This window comes from Thalassophryne amazonica, chromosome 5, assembly GCF_902500255.1.
Source record: "Thalassophryne amazonica chromosome 5, fThaAma1.1, whole genome shotgun sequence".
Classification (NCBI taxonomy): Eukaryota; Metazoa; Chordata; class Actinopteri; order Batrachoidiformes; family Batrachoididae; genus Thalassophryne; species Thalassophryne amazonica.
In genome coordinates, this window is record NC_047107.1 from 102876645 (window position 1) to 102897047 (window position 20403).

Consider the following 20403-nt stretch of genomic DNA (forward strand, 5'->3'; position numbering starts at 1 on the left):
GTGGATTTTGAGGTGAATTCATGTTCACGTTTTGAGAAATTAAAGACAAAGTGAAAACAAATGCTGTTGAGAGCATGATTTCCTCCTGCACATTTCCTCCTCCTACACTTACAACTACTAACAAGCTGAATTTCAACACCACGATCGCTTCTGGGAGCATCAAAGGTGACCACAAACCCAAACAATGAGTCAGCACTTCTGTCTTTGTCAATGTTGTATACACTGGTCAACATGATTTTTCTTGCATGGAGTTTTTCCAATGGATTTTGGGTAATTTGGGGGCGCTGAATCTGAATCTGGTGATAGTTTTTGCCAATCACGTAGTAGTAATTCAAGCATTGAAGCAAAAGCTGCACACTTCTTCGGCGCCATAAACGATATTATAACTCTTGTTCACATTTTGCAAACCTGGTTTAAAAACTATGCTTTTGAAGCTGCTTTTGTGCAGGATTATTGGCATCAAACTTGTGTGTGAATGAGCAACTTTTGCATAATCCATCAAAAAGGAACATGCAGATTGCAAAACATGATGCAATAAATGTTCCTTCCCACTTCCCACTGTCGCCAAGTGCTTGCTCACAGGGGGTCGTTTTGACCGTTGGGGTTTTTACGTAATTATTGTATGGCCTTGCCTTACAATATAAAGCGCCTTGGGGCAACTGTTTGTTGTGATTTGGCGCTATATAAATAAAATTGATTGATTGATAAAGGAAATCTGAGCTCAGATTTGGATTCAGCACCCCAAAATTACCCTAAATCACTTTTCAAACTCCATGCAGGAAAAAAGAAAAAAAATTAGTTGACCAGTGTAATAATGATGTCTTTTTGGCTGCTCCTTTGCTTTCATTGAGGGTCACCAGCGGAACCAAGTTGGGTCTGCATGTTGATTTGGCAGACGTTTCTTGCCGGCTGTCCTTCCTGACGCAACTCCATATTACATGGAGAGATGTGGTAGGGGTGAGGTTTGAAACGGGAACCTTCCGCACCGAAACCAAGCACACTAACCACTTGGCCACCACCCCTGCCTTCATAATAATAATAACATGTCCAATAGTCCTCAGTGTATCTGTCCTTAATTGTGTGGAAGTGAAGCAGAATAAGTAGGTCTTATATAGGCCCCTGAGCCCTGTTGGTGCCACTGTTTATTCCTAGGCTCCATAGTAGATGGGATGCAAATCTGACGCAGGTTACTTCCTCAGTCAAAATCGATACCCATTTACAGCTGGGTGGACTGGGACAATATAGATGAAGTGCCTTGTCAAAGGACAGAGATAGACCCAAGTCTACATTTTAGTAGCCCAACTCCTGATCCAACTAAGCAACCTGCTGTGCAGTAGAGGTGAAGCATAGCAGGTTTTATTACATTAAAAAATAACAGAAATCAGTATTTAGGAAAAAGAATTCTGGATTCAAAGCTGGTTCTAAACTCTTTCTTCACTAAAGGATGACCTGTCCATGAGACGTTACAGAAATCAGTGAGATTCATTTGAAAAAACAAGCAAACAAAAAAAACAAAACAACAAAACAGAAGTATTTAAATTATTCCAGATCTACATTCAGTTCAAAATGTAATCAACTTTTCCTTGAAACAAGGCACCCTGGTCCACCAAATTTCATCAATATCTGTTTGACTTTTTTCACATATTGTGCTGTCAATAAGCCAAATGATAATGAATGCTTAACCTCTTTGGAGGAGGTCAAAAACACAAGCAAACCTTAAACTGAATAAAAATGAACCTAAGCCACTCAATTTCAAGTCATCCAAGTTCAGCGTGCATTCAAATTCAAACACAAGATCACAAAACCACATGTTGATCCAGCAGTGTGGAAGCTCATAATGTCACTGGAATCCTTTTCAAAATGATTTCAGGAGACATCTATAATATTTGACACGTATTTCCTGTCTGCGCTGGAAAATTTCTTTCTTTGGAGGCCTACAAAACACCAGAAAGTACAAATGGACAAAGTAGGGATTTGGTGTTTAATGGTGCATATTAAGATTTAATATTATTTCTGCAAGTGCTCGGTTAAGATTAGTTAACACTACAGCAGGGTGTTTCATTTTAAAATTTTTACATGGCAAGAAATAATAATAAATAATAAAAAGCAGTATTATAAGTGTGATTGCCTATAAATGCAGTTTGGTTCTGTCTGCCAAAGACTGGTGAATGGAACTCTACTAAGCAGGTTTCTGTCTGAAAGATTTGTGAGATATAGTTCTTCAAGCTTACCAAGCTAGAAGAACAGATAACATTTGCAGAAACATGTTACTGGATAGTCCGCACTGATAGCGGCTGAAGAAGGCAGCAGAAGAAGGAAGCAAAGGAGAGAAGGATGAACCAGCGCTGACGGCGTTGATACCTGTGATGGTGTCTGCAAAGACTGGGTCTAAGAGCGCTCCCCTGTACACCCCGTATAGGTTGGCCCTGTACCAGGTGTTGGGCGAGAGGCCAACGATGGTGAGGCTGCGAGCATTGGCGGGCATTGTGTGGTTTTGCCACTCAGCGCCCGTCTCTGCATCGGTAACCTCGACCAGAAAGCCTTCGAATGCCCCATCCGCTGCAAACCAGGACAGCAAGAAGCTATCCCACATCACGTCGCTGACGGTGACATTGGTCACCAAAGGCTTCTCCTCTTCTGGGTGATGACAAACAGATCAACAATGCATTAAAGACTGGGACAGACACATGGAAGGACACACAACACAAAGATTAAGTGGCGATGGGACTTTCAAAGTCAGTACTAAAATTTATTTGGGACTAAGACACCGTGGACACTGATCTGAGGAGAAAACAATCACAGTTGTATATTCACAAGACACACCACATAGAGCAAAATGCATATCAAACATGCTCTCATCATGTGACTGCATTAGGGTTAGAAATGGATTTCCTGGTTCCTGGTTAGTCATATATATATATATATATATATATATATATATATATATATATATATATATATATATATACACATATATATATATATATATACGAGGTCTATTAGAAAAGTATCCGACCTTATTATTTTTTTTAAAAAACCATATGGATTTGAATCACGTGTGACTGTGTCGCACAAGCTTGAACCCTTGTGTGCATGCGTGAGTTTTTTCATGCCTGTTGGTTGGAACTCCTCCGCATGTCTGTCTTAATGTGCGGAAAAAGTGCTGATGTCCACGTCTTTTCACAATTCCTATGCTAGTCAGATGACATACCGGATCAAGACAGCGTCCAGTTTAAAAATGAACGGCACATTTCACTGTTACAGGAGTTTTTGTCATGGAAAGAGAAGCGGCTCCACCGTGCGTCGCGGTGCAGCCGCTCGGCGCAAAGAAATGCCGTGATGAAGCCTTCCAGGACATGTTTGGGCATGTCCAGCTCATGCACAATCACAATCGGATATTCACACGACTGGAAAGCAACCGGAATCCGTCTGAAATCCACCTGAAAGCTGTCCTGAGAGACCAACACCGAGGTGGTTTTGTGCCGCGCCATGAGCGGCATGGTGGCGCGTCCCTCCGCTTCTTTTTCCATGAAAAAAACTCCTGTAACAGTGGAATGTGCCGATAAGGTGCTGATGTCCACATCTTCTGCCTTTTTGTGAAAGTCAGACGAGGTCCCGGATCAACAAAGCTTTCACATTGGAAATGATCTGCTTGTTCCAGCGGGGTGTCAGCCTGTCGATCGGCGCTCGGAGCGCGGCGCCCTCTCAGCAGTTGTGGGCGGTCTTTAAACCGTCTGGATCACTCCTTAATCTGTGTAATCCCCATAAAATCGTCCCTGAAAGCCATATTAATTTTTCGAACAGTGTCCACCTGGAGGTCTCTCACAGTTTCTGGAAAAAAATTGATGCAGGAAAGCTCCAAATCGTTCAGAAATTTATTCACAATAAAAAATAGACGAGAGGGGTGGACCACACCTCACTCAAAGCCTGCTCACAGGGAAATGACGCAACCGACCGGCATGAAAAAACTCACGCATCCTCACGAGGGTTCAAGCTTGTCTGACACAATCACATGTGATTCAAATCCATATGTTTTTTAAAAAAAATAATAAGGTCGGATACTTTTCTAATAGACCTCGTATATATATATATATATATATATATATATATATATATATATATATATATATATATATATACATATATATATATATATATATATATATATATACAACAGTATTCAAACTGGGCTTTCTTCAGGTTTCCACTTCTGTACCACTGAACAGCAAGTCCAGTTTGACCAACAGATAAATTACTGTTCATCTTTTGTTGACCATTAGGGGCAGTGCAACATACAACACCAGACTGTGCAGTGCAGAAGCCCAAAAGAAGAAGCCAGGAGCATGTGTGTTGAAATTCAGCTGCACTTCTTAATGTTAGATGTAAATTTTCTGCAGGATTTTGTTGCAGAGGTGTGTCATTTTGTATCAAGGGGTGCATGCCAGGATGTTAAAAAAATTCTCTGCATCAACTGAGTACATATTAGTATCTTCTTTGTATTGACCAGAAGTGACATAGTGACATTTCTCAGGATACACTGTCATGATGGCTTTCACTAATTGTGAAACCAATATAAATTTCAAACTGGTATACCGGCTCAGGAGGAACGCTACATGCAGTATACAAAGGTGGACAAACTCTGAATATTTTGCATTCACGAAAGTTACCTTCAGTTTTGGAAGGGTACTGTATGCTTATGGTTTTGGAATGAGACTCTGAAGGCGCCTTGACACTTGCATGACTTTGATCCGTGCACTTGCACGCACTCTGCCACTTTCCACCCGAGATCGCACAACCACTGAGGAGAGTGAACTCGTGGCAAATCATTGTAAACCGCTGTAAACTGTGCGCGGCTTTGTGCAAGTACGCAAAGACCATTTTGAAATGTTCAAAATCTCTGTCACGTATTAATTACGTGAACTTCACGTGAACACTGCTCAAACAATTAAAAAACACTGCGCAGGTCATCTGATCGATTATGATGTGACGTTAAATCTGTCACAAATATAATTTTACAACTACTCATAAGAAGGAATTAACATGCAATATTTTACCAAGCTATTAAAATATAAACATTACAAATAATTACCTTTTAGACTGTTCCAAATGTGTTCTCCACCTCATGAGGCGTACGAGAGAGAAAGGGAAAAAAAAGCGGAGCTGGAACAGTCGTCTGTGATTCCGGAAGTGATTAGAGGTGTTTTCAACAGCCAAACTCTGAGAGAAAATGATTAATTTGCTATGAAATAATTATTTTATACAACCCAAATTCCAATGAAGTTGGGACATTGTGTAAGATGTAAATAAAAACATAATACAATGATTTGCAAATCTTCTTTAACCTATATTCAATTGAATACACCACAAAGACACGATATTTAATGTTCCAATGAGGTTGGGACGTTGTGTAAGATGTAAATAAAAACAGAATACAATGATTTGCAAATCTTCTTCAACCTATATTCAATTGAATACACCACAAAGACACGATATTTAATGTTCAAACTGATAAACTATTGTTTTTGCGCAAATATTTGCTCATTTTGAAATGGATGTCTGCAACACATTTCAAAAAAGCTGGGACAGTGGTATGTTTACCACTGTGTTACATCACCTTTCCTTCTAACAACACCTCAATAACTGAGGACACTAATTGTTGAAGCTCCTTGTAAGGTGGCGGTGTGCAGAAGTGCAGCAGCCCGACAACTCTCCCGTGCTTTGGACTTACTTTTGACTTTTTTTCTTTACCTCTACTTTTAACCCTACTCAATTATGTGTTATACGAAGTACAGCAGAGAGGAGCTACTCTGGATTGGTATGTGTTATGGTGAGGCAGACTCCAAATGGAGTTTTAACCGTAACTTTCCACCGGAGATCGCACGACCAGAAAGCAGCTTGGAGCTTACCTGGGCCAAACAAAGGAGGAGGCGGTGTAGGAAGAGGGGCTGCCGAGCCGGTGTCCAGGCTAGGCTACGGAGAGACCCGCACAGACCAGAGTTACCCAGCATCTTCCTCACGAACACCAGGTCACTGAACAACAAGTTTGATGAGCTATCGGTCACCATCGAGGTACAGAAAACTGTGCGGGATAGCTGCATCGTCGTCATGAAGGAGACCTGGCTTCACTCCAGGGTAGCAGATGAAGCTATCATGCTAGCAGGCTGCACAGCGCACCGAGCCGACCGGACGAGTGACTCGGGGAAAAGCAGAGGAGGAGGACTGGTCATCTACTCCAACAATAGGCGGTGTACAAATGCTACAGTGACTGAGACACACTGTTTCTGTGTAGGCTCTCAGTTGTCCAGGTGGTTTCCATAGTAGAGAAGCTTGAATCTTCGACTGGACTGGGTTGCTTGACGCGAGGACGTTTCGCTTCAAATCTCAGAAGCTTCCTCAGCTAAAATTCTTGCTCTGGTGGTCTGACTTCTGTCTTGACTCTTGTAGAGAAGAATAATCAAGAAGTCACAAAAGCTGGAGTTTTAAACCTAACCAGACCCCTCCTACCGAGAGGCAGACCGCTATAGGCCAGTGACTAAACAATAGCTCTAATTAGCACCTATTGTGCTCTAGTTAGCACCCTCCTAATGACAGGGCAGCTGTCCCTCCTAATGATGGGACGGACCCTCTCTTGATGGCTCCCTCCCTTCAGCAGAGTCGTCAAGGGAGCCATGCAAAAAAGATCGAGGGGCACTTCACGGAGGGGAACCCCCGGCGTGTCTGGCAGGGCATTCATGACCTTGTCAACTTGAACACTTCCTCTTCTAATGCCACCAACACCAGCACAAGCCTAGCGGAGGAGCTAAATCGGTTCTTTGTTAGTTTGAAGTTAGCGAGGAAGAGAGTGTCCCCATGGTGCCACCCACTAACAATCTGGCCCTTACTGTGAGCGCAGAAGAGGTCAGGAGGGTGCTCCAGGGTGTCGAAGGCTGCTGGTCCCGATGGTGTCCACGGGAGGGTATTGAGGGGCTGTGCAGACCAGTTGGCAGAGGTTTTTACTACCATTTTTAACCTCTCAATGGCTGCCTGCACAGTCCCGAGCTGCCTAAAATCTGCCACTATCATGCCCTTCCCCAAGAGACAGTCGGTCAGCAGTCTGAATGATTACAGACCTGTGGCTCTCACTTCAACTGTGATGAAGTGCTTTGAGAGGCTGGTGCTGAGGTACATAAAATCCTTACTGCCTCCCAGCCTTGATCAGCACCAATTCGCATACAGAGCCAACAGGTCCACAGGTGATGCCATCAACACAGCCCTCCACACAGTGTGTCAACATCTTGAACAGTCTGGAAATTATGCGAGGATGTTGTTCGTGGACTTCAGTTCTGCTTTTAACCCACTTGTTCCAAGCAGACTGTTGTTCAAACTGCGCAGTCTGGGCATTGGCGAGCACACCTGCAGATGGATCAGAGACTTTCTCACCAACCGTCTGCAGTCAGTCAGGATGGGGTCCCACCACTCCTCAGTGCTGACAGTAAGCACTGGGGCCCCTCAGGGCTGTGTGCTCAGCCCCATGCTGTACACTTTGTACACCCATGACTGTACACCAACCCACAGCAGCAACATCTTTGTCAAATTTGCGGATGACACTACCGTGGTTGGGCTGATTCATAACAACGATGAGACGGCCTACAGAGAGGAGGTCCTGAACCTCAGTACTTGGTGCTCCCTAAATAACCTGGCACTTAACTCCTCAAAGACAAAGGAGTTGGTGCTAGATTTTAGGCGGAAGAAGGAGGACCCCCCCCCCCCCCCTTCTCATTCAGGGAGACACCGTAGAGAGGGTCAGTGACTTCAAGTTCCTGGGAACATACATTTCTCAGGACCTGACATGGGGCACCAACATCAATGCCCTTGTAAAAAGGGCACAGCAGTGTCTGTACTTTTTAAGGTCACTGAGGAAGGTCAACCTGTCCCAGGAACTGCTGCTGTCCTTCTATAGGTGTTCTGTAGAGAGCGTCCTCACCAACAATATCTTGGTGTGGTACAGGAGCTGCTCCCAGGCTGACAAGAAGGCTCTGGAGAGAGTCAGGAAGTCAGCACAGAACATCATAGGAGCTCAGCTGTCCTCTCTGTCAGACATCTATAACACCAGATGTCTGCGCAGGGCCAGAAGCATCAGCTTCAATAGTTCACACCCCGGGCACAGCCTGTTCTCACTGCTGCCCTCAGGAAAGAGGTACCGGTGCATCAAGGCCCGCACATCCAGACTCACCAACATGTTCTACCCAAGTGCAATACGAGTATTGAATGCACATTAGCCTTCAGTCTGCACCATTCATTGCATTTATTTTTTATAAAGGTGAATGCAGTGAATAGCACAGACTTCTATTTATATACACCTACTTGCTCCCTTGTAAATACATGTATATATTCTTATTTGTTTTTTATATTTACTTTTACACCTTTGCACTACGGGAGTTGTCTTTTAATTTCGTTGTACCTTGTGTATAATGACAATAAAAAGCATTCTATTCTATTCTATTCTATTTGTAGGTGGAATTCTTTCCCATTCTTGCTTGATGTACGACTTCAGTTGTTCAACAGTCCGGGGTCTCCGTTGTCGTATTTTGTGTTTCGTAATGCGCCGCACATTTTCAATGGGCGACAGGTCTGGACTGCAGGCAGGCCAGTCTAGTACCCGCACTCTTTTACTACGAAGCCACGCTGTTGTAACACGTGCAGAATGTGGCTTGACATTGTCTTGCTGAAATAAGCAGGGACGTCCCTGAAAAAGACGTTGCTTGGATGGCAGCATGTGTTGCTCCAAAACCTGGATGTACCTTTCAGCATTGATGGTGCCATCACAGATGTGTAGGTTGTCCATGCCATGGCCACTAACACACCCTTATACCATCACAGATGCTGGCTTTTGAACTTTGCACTGGTAACAATCTGGATGGTCTTTTTCCTCTTTTGTCCGCAGGACACGACGTCCATGATTTCCAAAAACAATTTGAAATGTGGACTCGTCAGACCACAGCACACTTTTCCACTTTGCGTCTGTCCATTTCAAATGAACTCAGGCCCAGAGAAGGCGGCGGCATTTCTGGATGTTGTTGATGTATGGATTTTGCTTTGCATGGTAGAGTTTTAACTTGCACTTGTAGATGTAGTGACGAACTGTGTTAACTGACAATGGTTTTCTGAAGAGTTCCTGAGCCCACGCAATAAGATCCTTTACACAATGATGTCAGTTTTTAATGCAGTACCGTCTGAGGGATCGAAGGATAATGGGTATTCAGTGTTTGTTTTCAGCCTTGCCAATTATGTGTACAAAGTTCTCCAGATTCTCTGAATCTTCTGATTATATTATGGACTGTAGATGATGGAATCCCTAAATTCCTTGCAACTGAACATTGAGAAACATTGTTCTTAAACTGTTGGACTATTTTTTCACGCAGTTGTTCACAAAGTGGTGATCCTCACCCCATCTTTGCTTCTGAACGACTGAGCATTTGGGGGATGCTCCTTTTATACCCAATCATGACACTCACCTGTTTCCAAACAGGTGTTCTTTGAGCATTCATCAACTTTCCTATCTTTTGTTGCCCTGTCCCAACATTTTTGAAATGTGTTGCAGGCATCCATTTAAAAATGAGCAAATATTTGCACAAAAACAATACAGTTTATCAGTGTGAACATTAAATATCTTGTCTTTGTGGTGTATTCAATTGAATATAGGTTGAAGAGGATTTGCAAATCATTGTATTCTGTTTTTATTTACATTTACGCAGCATCCAGTGCACAAAGCACGGCATCCAGCTGGGTACACAGTGGGTGGCACTGTCATGACGAAGTGTGCGCGAGTGTGGAGGCAAAATGCGTGCAAATGTCAAGGCACCTTAACCCTGATGTCTTAGTCACCGAGCAACCAGGTAAAATGACTTCTCTTAACTGAGTTAAGTTTAGTTTAGAGGGGTTAAAATTTTTTGACACTTCTGAGTCCGGACAATGTCTTTGTGCACTTCTGGAAATCTTCCACAGTTGCAGAATTCCAATCATTGCTGTCCAATTCCAGAATGTTTCACCATCACATACTCTGTGGAACAGGTACACCGCTTATCACCAATTTAAAACTTTTTGTATCTACCTGTCAGCTGGATCTGCAAAGAGGAAATATTACACACCTTTTTATGAACACAACATACATCATCAGGTGTTTTAGAACAGATTTTAAACTTCAGAAATTCTACAGAAACACAGGCATTCTGATGGAAGAGGAAGTATCTGTTCATCACTCTGCCACAGACTGTGTGGGTGTTTCATTCAAAGTGCAGCCCTTGGGGCGTGTCTTCCCTGACTTCCATGACATATGTCACAGAAGTCTTAAATGAGCTTTTTCAGGCTTAACTTTAGTTTATAGTGGGGTAGTTTTTACACACCCAGGCAGACAACAGTGGCACTTAGTGGATGTTAAACATGAAACTCCAACCATATGTAGCTTTAAAAAGTAGATGAACTGGCTTTGCATAATAAGACCTCTTTAAGTCAGTCTTGGTTATCTACTGCCCTGACATAAAATAGTCCATTTTCTGAAACTCAGTATTGGCTTTTTATATCTGTCCAACTCTGAAACAGAGACACACACATCAACAAAATTCTAGGCTCTTAGAACTTTGATTAATGGCAAAATTATACATCATTAAACATAAAATGAACACAAACTCTGGCTCAACAGTGGTCGTGTCCTCCTTGACAATATCGCCTGCAAATGAAAAAGAGGGGGGTTGACATTGATGATCTGTCATTTGTGTTTAAATCATTTCATTATGCCACCAGGCGAAGAGAGCAAAGGAGTCCACTTTGCTCTGGAGTGGAAATATTCTCTCATTTCCACTATAAAAAGCCAGAGAGAATAAACAGCCTCATTATCGGCGGCTGCCTTTAGCCATCCTGTCCATATGACCACGTAAGTGAGGAGAAAGATTTGACCAGAGAAAGCAGGGAGGCAAATATGCTGATGCAGCCTGTCTGTGTGCATTAATGGCTGTCAATGAGCCATTAACATTTGAAGGTATGGTGTAGCCCGGCCAGTATGGCCGAAGTACACCTTCCACTTCAAACCTATGGGGAAGCCGTGCGCAGCCTCATTCAGCAGCCTGTAATTGGAGCCCATTGTCAGTGCGAGCGTTCAGACGGTAGATTAGAAAGAGATGGAGATAGATGGTGCAGGTAAACATCAAGGCTCCCATTATCCTCTTTCCAGAGGCAAAGTGGAGTGTAAATGGGATGGAAGACAATAGGAGTGTGATGGGACAGGGCGGGGAGCGGAGCTTTGCTGGAATCAGCTGATCACCTCTTGGAAAGAAAAATACATTTACTGTCAGACTGGCGTGTTTGTCCGCCGAGCAGCGTTCTATTCAGTTCAGCAGTCGAGTGGCTGAAAGAACTGTTAAATCTAAGGTGCTGTATGCAGCATTATACAATGGCGTCATTTGAGGAGGGTCTTTGGACAAAGAAATGTGCAGCTTCCATTCAGTGTCATTAGCAAAGATTAGGAAAAGAAAATTGAAATTCTGTCAACTATGCCAAAACAAACAAACAAACAAACCAATGTGCTTGTTGTTGGCGCCATTTGCACCACTGTGTCCAGTTGGTCTATTCCCATTCCATCTCCCAAAAAATTCCCATTTGTCCAATCAGAAATTCCCAGGTGGTCTGCTTTCTAAATCTATCACATTCCCATCATGTCTACTTCTAATGTGTCTACTTAATATATGTACACAAATAGTCATTTGTGCTATGCAACAAGTAAATTATTGCTCAACTTCTATTGTATAGTAGAACACAAACGATCCCATTATTGGTATTATATCAGATATGAAGAAGTGGTATCATGTCATCCTGAATGTAAATACCTCATTCTGAAAGAAATTCTTGTCTAATATATTGCTCGATATTATCAATGATAAACAAATATGAGTGTGTAAATAATGCATAAATACACAAAACACACAAAATACCTCAAATTAATAAATACACAGAACTGTTATATTTGGTCATAATCTGTTTTTCAAAAATGTGGCAAAGCTCTACAAATATCCTTTCTGTCTAACTTGACTGATGAGTCTTGGTGGAGGTCTGCCGCACTTCAGCGCCATCTAGCGGATTGTTGGTTCAGAATTTGAAATCAGATGAATGGAAGATGCACAGACCAAGTAGTTAGCTAAAATACAAATACGACAACATTAGTTTTAATATGAAACAGCACCTTTAGACTTGATGTTCTTTCATTTTGCTGCTGGTTTTTAAATGAGGGTTAAAGTTTCAGGTCTGGTCTTCATGCAGCCTCAGATATCGACATTCTGATATCTGCCATTTGACCCTCATTTGTTCCACACACCATGCAGCGGCACGAGCGGTACTGTGGGCGTTTGTTCCACTGCCGCACTGATCACGTCGGTGCATGCACGACAGTGATCGCACTCTCATCATGCTTTTTTTTCTCAGTTCATCTGTGGTGAACTCACCGATCATGCATTATCATGTGACTGACAATGCACGGCAATGGTCACCAACCCTGCTCCTTGAGATGACTGCATGCAGTCCAGTTCCTCCTGTTCCACCATTCTGCTCATTAATTAAGTCAGGTGTGCTCAGCTAATCAAGAGCAGAGGAAGCACCAGACTTGACTAATCAGCTGTGGCTGCAGGATGCAGATTTGGTGACCCCAATATACAGTATTCTCGAGGTCAGGCTTTACCCCACTAGGGTAAAGTTTAGGGGCCAATTTTTTAATCTGTGAAAACATTGCCAAACTCAATACAAGTACATGTAATTTTTGGCACTTTTCAAAGGGGTCAGTCTCGTCAATTAAGTCAATTCAATGTACAAAGGTTCATTTAAGGTCATCTTGGTGTATAAATCTCATCATTCCAGGCAATGAGAGTCGTCAGCTGGCTGATAGAAGCAACGTAAGCTGGGCTTACACTGTGCGAGTTTTGGCCCTTTTTCAGCGGATTTTTCACTCGTGCAAGAATTTTTTAGATCGTGCTGAGTTTCAGCTTAATCGTGCGTCCTCCATCGTGTAGTATACATGGAGTAACAAGCTGCATTTAACCTCTCACGACCACACCTCCTGATCGGCAATCGTATGGTCGGATGAAAATTAAACCTGTTTGATATTCTGGTCAGCCGTTGTGAGGGTATCCTGCTGCTGAAGCACTACAAGCGTCCAACCTCTCGCACTGTGCCTGTGCAAACACAGATGTGGAATTGGAGAGAGCATAAACAGTGATCATCTCTCATGTAAAGGCTTGTATTGTTTTTTTTTTTAACTTTGAAGAAATGTAAATAAAGTTTGAAAAAAAAAAGCTCCTGTTTACATTCTGCTTCTGGAAACATGGGTCCGACGTGTGGTTTTTGAACGTACAATGTGAGCAGTCAGATCGCATCAGAGCATCGGGTCATATAGTGTGAGAACATAAATCGTGCACTCTGAACTTTTACACCGTGTGGTTTTGTCGTACAGTTCGAGCTGGAGCCAGCAATTGAAAATATCGTACAATGTCTGCCCAGCTTTAGAGACAAAACCAAACCAGCATTTCAATAGAACAGCATTCAGCCCGAGTGTGTTTTCAGCAAGTGGCCAGTCACAGAAGTACGAATTCTCGCCTTCGGATTGGTCACTTGGCTGGAAGTGATGGGGCGCCGACCTCAAGAATAATGTAAAAAAAAAAAAAAAACCACAGTCACGGCTGACCTACCCTGCCTCACACGCTATGATATGCTACTGACCCAATCACAAACTGTTCTGTGGTTTGACTTTCTCCTTGCAGAATGATCGATTTGATTTCCACAGTCTCAGCAGTCCAGATCTTCACTCAAAAAACTGATTCGTTGGATTGGATTTCCATCTAATAAATACATGTAGTCCCAACTATATTAAATTAAAATATCTTGCATGGATGTGCTTGAGATCAATTCAATTCAATTCAAATTTATTTACATAGCACATTTAAAACACAGCTGCAGCTGACCAAAGTGCTTCACAATAATAGCAATACAAAAGTGTAAAATATTAACAGAGGAAAAGTTGAGGCTACATACATTTATTAGATGGAAATCCTGCACATAACTGAACTGAGTTCATCCAATGAGTTCTTGTTTTTTGTTCTTTTTTTTTTGAGTGTAGAACGTGACCTTAGAAAGAAGCAACCCCTGAACAGAGACTTCCTTTTTTTCAGCCTTCCAGGCATGCTGCAAAATGTGAAAGTTGGACTGAGTGCCTCCCTTTTGACCTACAGTGTATCAACATGGCGGTGCAACATGCCAGCCTCCATGAGAGGGCACGCTCCCTTGTCGACATGAAGGGATCATTCTAAGCTTATCTAAATCTTACAGACTGCAGCTTTAATCATGGCTGGACAGAGGTGTTTGGCGATGATCCTGATATCTTTACAGGCCACATTTGCGCACACATTAGTGGACACATAAAAAGGCACATAAGCACTTGGATAGACTGGTTTGTATGGGGTCTCTGCCCCCGAGCCAGCAGTTCATGACCTTCAGCAGGCCTCATCATCGAGATTTACACGCAGCCCGACAGATGGTTTTTCTTACTGGGTCTCAAATCAATTACAGATGATCCCTACAAACAACAAACTATCATCGGTGAGCTTATGAGGAACTGATTTGTATCAGTGCAGTTATTGAACTCAGTGAAGTCAGGCGTAGACATCAGCAGAGCTTCTTTGCAGCTTCTTTTGATTTTCCATAAAGCATTTGATTCTGTTGTTCATTCTGCTCTCTGGGACATCCTGAGAATTCGTGCGATCCTGAATAAGTTGCTGGAAATCACAGCCAGTCTATACTCAGGTAATATAAGTGCTGTAGGAAGTGAGAGCAGAGCCTCTGACTTCTTCCTTGTGATTTCTGGTGTTCGTAAAGGCGTGTTATTCTTGCACGAACTGTGTGTTGGGTAAGTTTGAGGAGTACAATACCTTTGGTGTCTTTGTCAGAGAGGAAAGGCTCACTGATCATGACTATGTGGACAATTCTGTGATGTTTGTGGACTCAAAGGATGCTTCTGAGTGAATCACCTGAGAAGGAGACTGGGTTTGCTACCGTACTGGAACAAGACTATCAAGATCTAGGCTTTATATCATGTCCTGTACTCAGCGGTCAGAATTGCCTCTGTTTGCGATGAAATTATCAAATTTGTTGAATGATTCACTTATCTTCCAGTAACATTCATGTTTCTGTAACCTTGTCCTTGGAAATTAAGGAACACCTGAGAAGATCTTACAGAGTCATAAGGTTCCTGGACAGAGGTGTTTGATGATGTTGATACCTTTTTATGAGGATACAAGGTCCAATGTCCTGCTGCTTCCAGTTTTACTGTATGGTTGTGAGACTTGGACAATAACCAGTGGTGTAAGGTGATGACTGGATGTCTTTGGCACTAGATCTCTCTGAAGGATCATGCTGGAATGACTTTGTGTTAAACAAACAGGTTAGATGAGCCATACCATTTACTTATTATGAGTTAAAATAAGCTTTAACACTATACCCATATGGTGCACGTCCCTGAGCATGATCCAGTACAACAGTGCACTGATTACCCCAGCAACTGGCAAAGATCAAGAAGATGCTGCACCTGGCTATAGCAGATATACAGTACAACTATTTTGGGAGGAACGGAGGGATGTGCCAGTTGTTTGCCCAAGTGGTTGACAAGTCTTTAGTAAAATTAGTATCTTCATATATGATCTTTTGCTCTAATTTTACAAAATTTGCTGAAGTTGATGAATTAATGAATGTAATTAATATTAATAAGGTAAACTCAGACCAGTGCTTATTAAAGAGTGGCACAGTATGCATCCATACCTGTGCCTATTTTGGTCCACTACTCAGATTTCACTAACCTTGGCTACTCTTTCATCAGATTTTAGATTTATGCATGCAACTTAAGCTAACGTAAGCTCAGTAAACCTTAATGCATGTCCAGTTTTTTTTTTTTTTTTTTAATGAAGTACTCACAAATCATCAGTTCATGCATGAAATGTTTGGTCCCAGAAAACAAAACCTACTCAGTGGCACACCTGGAGAGCAACTGGTAGGTTTAGCTGAATTTCTGTGCTGCTTACATGTTTATTTCCTTGAGCATTTTGCATATCACACTGAAAAAAAATGGGAAAAATGTATTTCAAGAAATACTTCAAAAACATCCATGTTGAACTGTGTATATGATTCTCAGCATTAAAAGATTTATGACAGACTGCAGCCTAAAAGACTAAAAGACACAGCTGTTCTGTATCAGATCTGTGCTCTGCACAGATGATGCTTTGAAATTAATGTTGAACAAGACTAAGTTGTGTCAGTTCATCGCTGGTGTTATAAAGACACACGTTCACATAAGAATAAGTATTCTGCTATTCTTGGCAGCTTTCAATATATATATAAAAAAATAAAACCAAACACACTTATTCCAAAGCTCAGCAACTTTTCCCTCATACCATATCGATTTTAGCCCTTAGTCATGCATTTTATGGGCACTTGTTGCATAACTTTGAGATTTACTTCTAAAATGCGCGGTTTGACCGCAGCATGAAAAATATGCCACAATCAACTCATTTGTCTCTTTTTGTTTGGGTTCAAAAAACACAGAAAGAGGAAAATAAACCCACATGCTATAAATGGGACTTCAGGGTCTGGGTGGTGGGGTGGGGTGGGGGGGCACGGACAAAGTGACTTACAGTGAGAAGCGAACAATGAATTCAATTCATTGCCTCGGTTTGGCTGCAGTACTGAAGGAGAAAAAAAAATGAACCTATGGTTAATGAGAGCCGTTCTTATTCTTCCACCCTGCAGCACCAGCTGGAAACCTTATGGAAACCATGCAGCTGCATTCAAAGGCTCCACTGTCTCATGCACATCTACAGGCACTGAATACAATGCACGCCAGGTCATAGCCTAGTTCCTGTTAGAATCACAGTTAGAGGCCAGGTTTCAACACCTCTCTGCTCAGTTATTCACATTTAGGAAACGGAAAAGACATTTTCGGCACATGGAACCGGAAAGCTGAGACTGTGGTTTTTCGCAAAATGCATAATATACAGTACTGCATCAATATCAAGCACTAGATATGCACACAAATTCAATCTTTATCACACAATGGAAATTAAAAATTAATATGATTGTGTAGTATCATGCACACTTTGAAGGTGAGTAAAGTGGTAGGAAAGCCAGCCCTGACCTGTCGGTGCTGAGATGGTGGCCGGCACACTGCTCCTGCGACCCCTCTCAGCGGTGATGCTGATGGTGTACAGCATACCGGGCATCAGACCCTTCAAGGTGTGCGACTCCATGCTGCCAGGGACAACAACTTCAAACTTGTGGCCATCGGCTGAGATGCAAACCAGCTTGTACGAGTCTAGTTTGGCCAGAGGACGTCTCCACTCCAGCACCATGGTGGTCTCCGTCACTTCTGCAACAATCAGATCCTTGGGAGCATCCAGGGCTGAGGAAGAGCAGAGGAAAGGTTGTGAATGGAAAGTGACATAAATGTATTTAATTAACTCATTTATTTTGGACTGCATGAGCAAACAAAACATGGAAAATCTTAAAAAAGGACTATTGGTTACACTCAAAAAAGTGCCATATTAAAATAAGAAATGGAGCCAAATGGGGCGAAATGGGTCCTGATAGTCACAAAATTGGGGTAAAATGTAATGAAATGGAGCAGATTGAACCAGACTGACTCCAAATAATTACTTTAATTGTTTGTTTTTGTGAGATGCGCTCAGTACATGTAGTAGGGGTAGGTGTGCCATCTGGCGTTCAAGAGATGAAACTTCAGTCAACGCATCAGTCTGCGCCATTTCGCTACATTTAACCCCCATTTCATTATTGACAAAGGCTATACGCCCAACTGTTGGGCAGATAAGTCATACATTGAACATTACACACCCAACCATTGGGCAGATAATATATATTATATAATATAATAATATAATATATATTATTATATATATATAATGTCTTATTCGCCCAATCCTGATCGTGTATTTGACACATTTCGTGCATCTAAACTAAGTTTTTTACACCACTTTTAAAGGCTCTATTGTGGCATATGTTTGACACATTTAATAGCGTTGTGTTTAATTACTGCGAAAACACCGCAATGGATCAAAACAGACAAACTTCATAAGCATTTTGAACGGAAGCCTGTTAACGATGACAAAACAGTTTTTGAACAAAATGCTGCTTGTTGGCTGTAAGATGGTGTTAGTTTAACACTGTTTCCTGGGGGTGATAAGCCAAACAGAACCGCTTTAGATCACAGCCCCTCCGCTGGCTGCGAACCTTCCCGTAGCCGGCGAAAAAATATCCGCCTTATTTCCCTCCAGCGTTGAAACCGGAAGTGAGCTTACAAGCGCGCTCACTGGTCAGTTGTGGTGGGCGTATGTGCTCCCGTATTTACTTTATTGAACCAACGGTTGGGCGTATAGCCACTCTGTTCATTATTATCAGTCCCATTTCGCTTAAAAATAATTAAATAAAAGTAATTAATTGAGTCATATTTAATCATATTTGGAGTCAGTCTGGGTCAGTCTGCTCCATTTCGTTACATTTTACCCCCATTTCATTATTATCAGTCCCCATTTCGCTCCATTTCGCTTAAAAATAATTAAATAAAAGTAATTAAGTGAATCATATTTAATCATATTTGGAGTCATTCTGGGTCAGTCTGCTCCATTTCGTTACTTTTTACCCCATTTTGTGATTATTAGGCTCCATTTCACTCCATTTCATATTTTAGTATAGCCCCAAAAAACTGATGCACTGGATGAACTCAGTTCAATTATGAACAGGATTTCCATCTAAGAAATATATGTAGCCCCAACTCATATAAAGCACATCCATGGGAAATAATTTAATTTAATTTAGTTTAGACTACATAAATTTATTAGATGTAAATCCTGCCCATAATTGAACTGAGCTCATCCAATGAATCTTTTGAGTGATCACTCAAAAAACTGACGCATTGGATTGGATTTCCGTCTAATAAATATATGCAGCCCCAACTCAAATAAGTTACATTATCTTGCATGGATGCGCTTTATTTGAGTTGGGACAACATATATTTATTAGATGGAAATCCTGCACATAATTAAACTGAGTTCATCCAATGAGTCATTTTTTTGAGTGAAACAGAGCTGAAATCCTGATTTATCACAGACGTTTTAAATTCCTGTTTCAGTGGTAGTACTTAAATGGTAGTCCAAAAGGATGGAGCCTACCATGCTAAATGGAAGTGACTGGTTCTGCGCAATCACCTAACAAAGCAGGACTGTCTTACTTGCCGTGGCCTCGACATTAGTTTTCACCAACAAAACACAGACCTGTTCTTAATTATAGACAGAACCACATTTAAAACAAACAGAAGGCAGTTTGGTGACAGTGAATTGCAGCACTACTATAATATGATTAAACACAGCTCTGTTATAACAGGCCTTTGCTCACCATGACAACTAGCTTCACAAGTCTTTACATATGTATGTATAAATGAAAAAAGCAAATTATAAGTTCAGCTGAACTGACTCATAGTTATGAGTTCTAGAAAAACCCCTGCATCACCCATTCCACAATCACACAAAGATCAGGGTCTTTTCAGCCCCGTAAAAACAACAATTACGACTTATATTTGCAGCCGGGACAACACCCAGCAACTCCAGTAGTGATGTCAAAATCTAGTTCCTGTAAACAGAGTATGGTCAGAATCTAGATACTGTAAACTGAGTATTATCATCAGGAATTACTCTGTGTAAACTGGGTAGTACAGTTAGGAACTAGTCCCCGTAAGATCAATAGCATGGTTACTATCAAGTCCTTCTTGTTCCCGTAAGATGAATAATGGTTAATGTTGCTGTCAAGGTAGTACAGTCACCATCTAATCCCTGTACGATGGGTAGTATGGTCAAGGTCTTGCTCCTGTATAGAAAGCAGTTGCTCAGGCTCTAGTCGCTGTTGTTAAAGGAATATGGTCTGGATCTATGAGGGGTGATTGAGGAGTTTTGAGCCTGAACCAGAAAAAGTAGGGCATGGTTCTCCATCTTTTGCATTCTGAGAAACCAACATTTCTGAGCCAAAACTTCACACATTCTCAAGAAATGTTGGTTTTCTGGGTCAAAACTTCTCAATCATCTCTCGTAGCTCCTGTAAGATGAGTAGTATGGTCAAGATCTTGGTCTTGTATAGAAAGTAGGTGCTTAGGATATAGTCTCTCTAAAGTGAGTAAGAAGGTTCAACTCTGGTACATGTCACTGGAGTGGTACGCTCAGGATCTAGACCCTGTAAGCAGATTAGTGTGTTGGAATCTACTGTCGTCTCTGTCACTGGAGTTTATTGGAGTACTACGGTAATGTCTCACCTTTACAGTGGAAAAGCATCTGGACTTGT

The 20403-nt window shown here is 41.8% G+C and overlaps 1 protein-coding gene across 2 annotated transcripts in view; it reads right to left on the reverse strand.

Annotated features, from left to right (window-relative positions):
• Window positions 1-20403, reverse strand: part of tnc (tenascin C) — a 131460-nt gene that overhangs the window by 41804 nt on the left and 69253 nt on the right. For both annotated transcript variants that reach the window (XM_034171005.1, XM_034171004.1), the window contains exons 11-12: window positions 17198-17461; window positions 2362-2637 (exon numbers count right to left, since the gene is read on the reverse strand). In XM_034171005.1, coding sequence (XP_034026896.1) covers window positions 2362-2637; window positions 17198-17461 — 540 coding nt within the window. The remainder of the gene's footprint in view (window positions 1-2361; window positions 2638-17197; window positions 17462-20403) is intronic.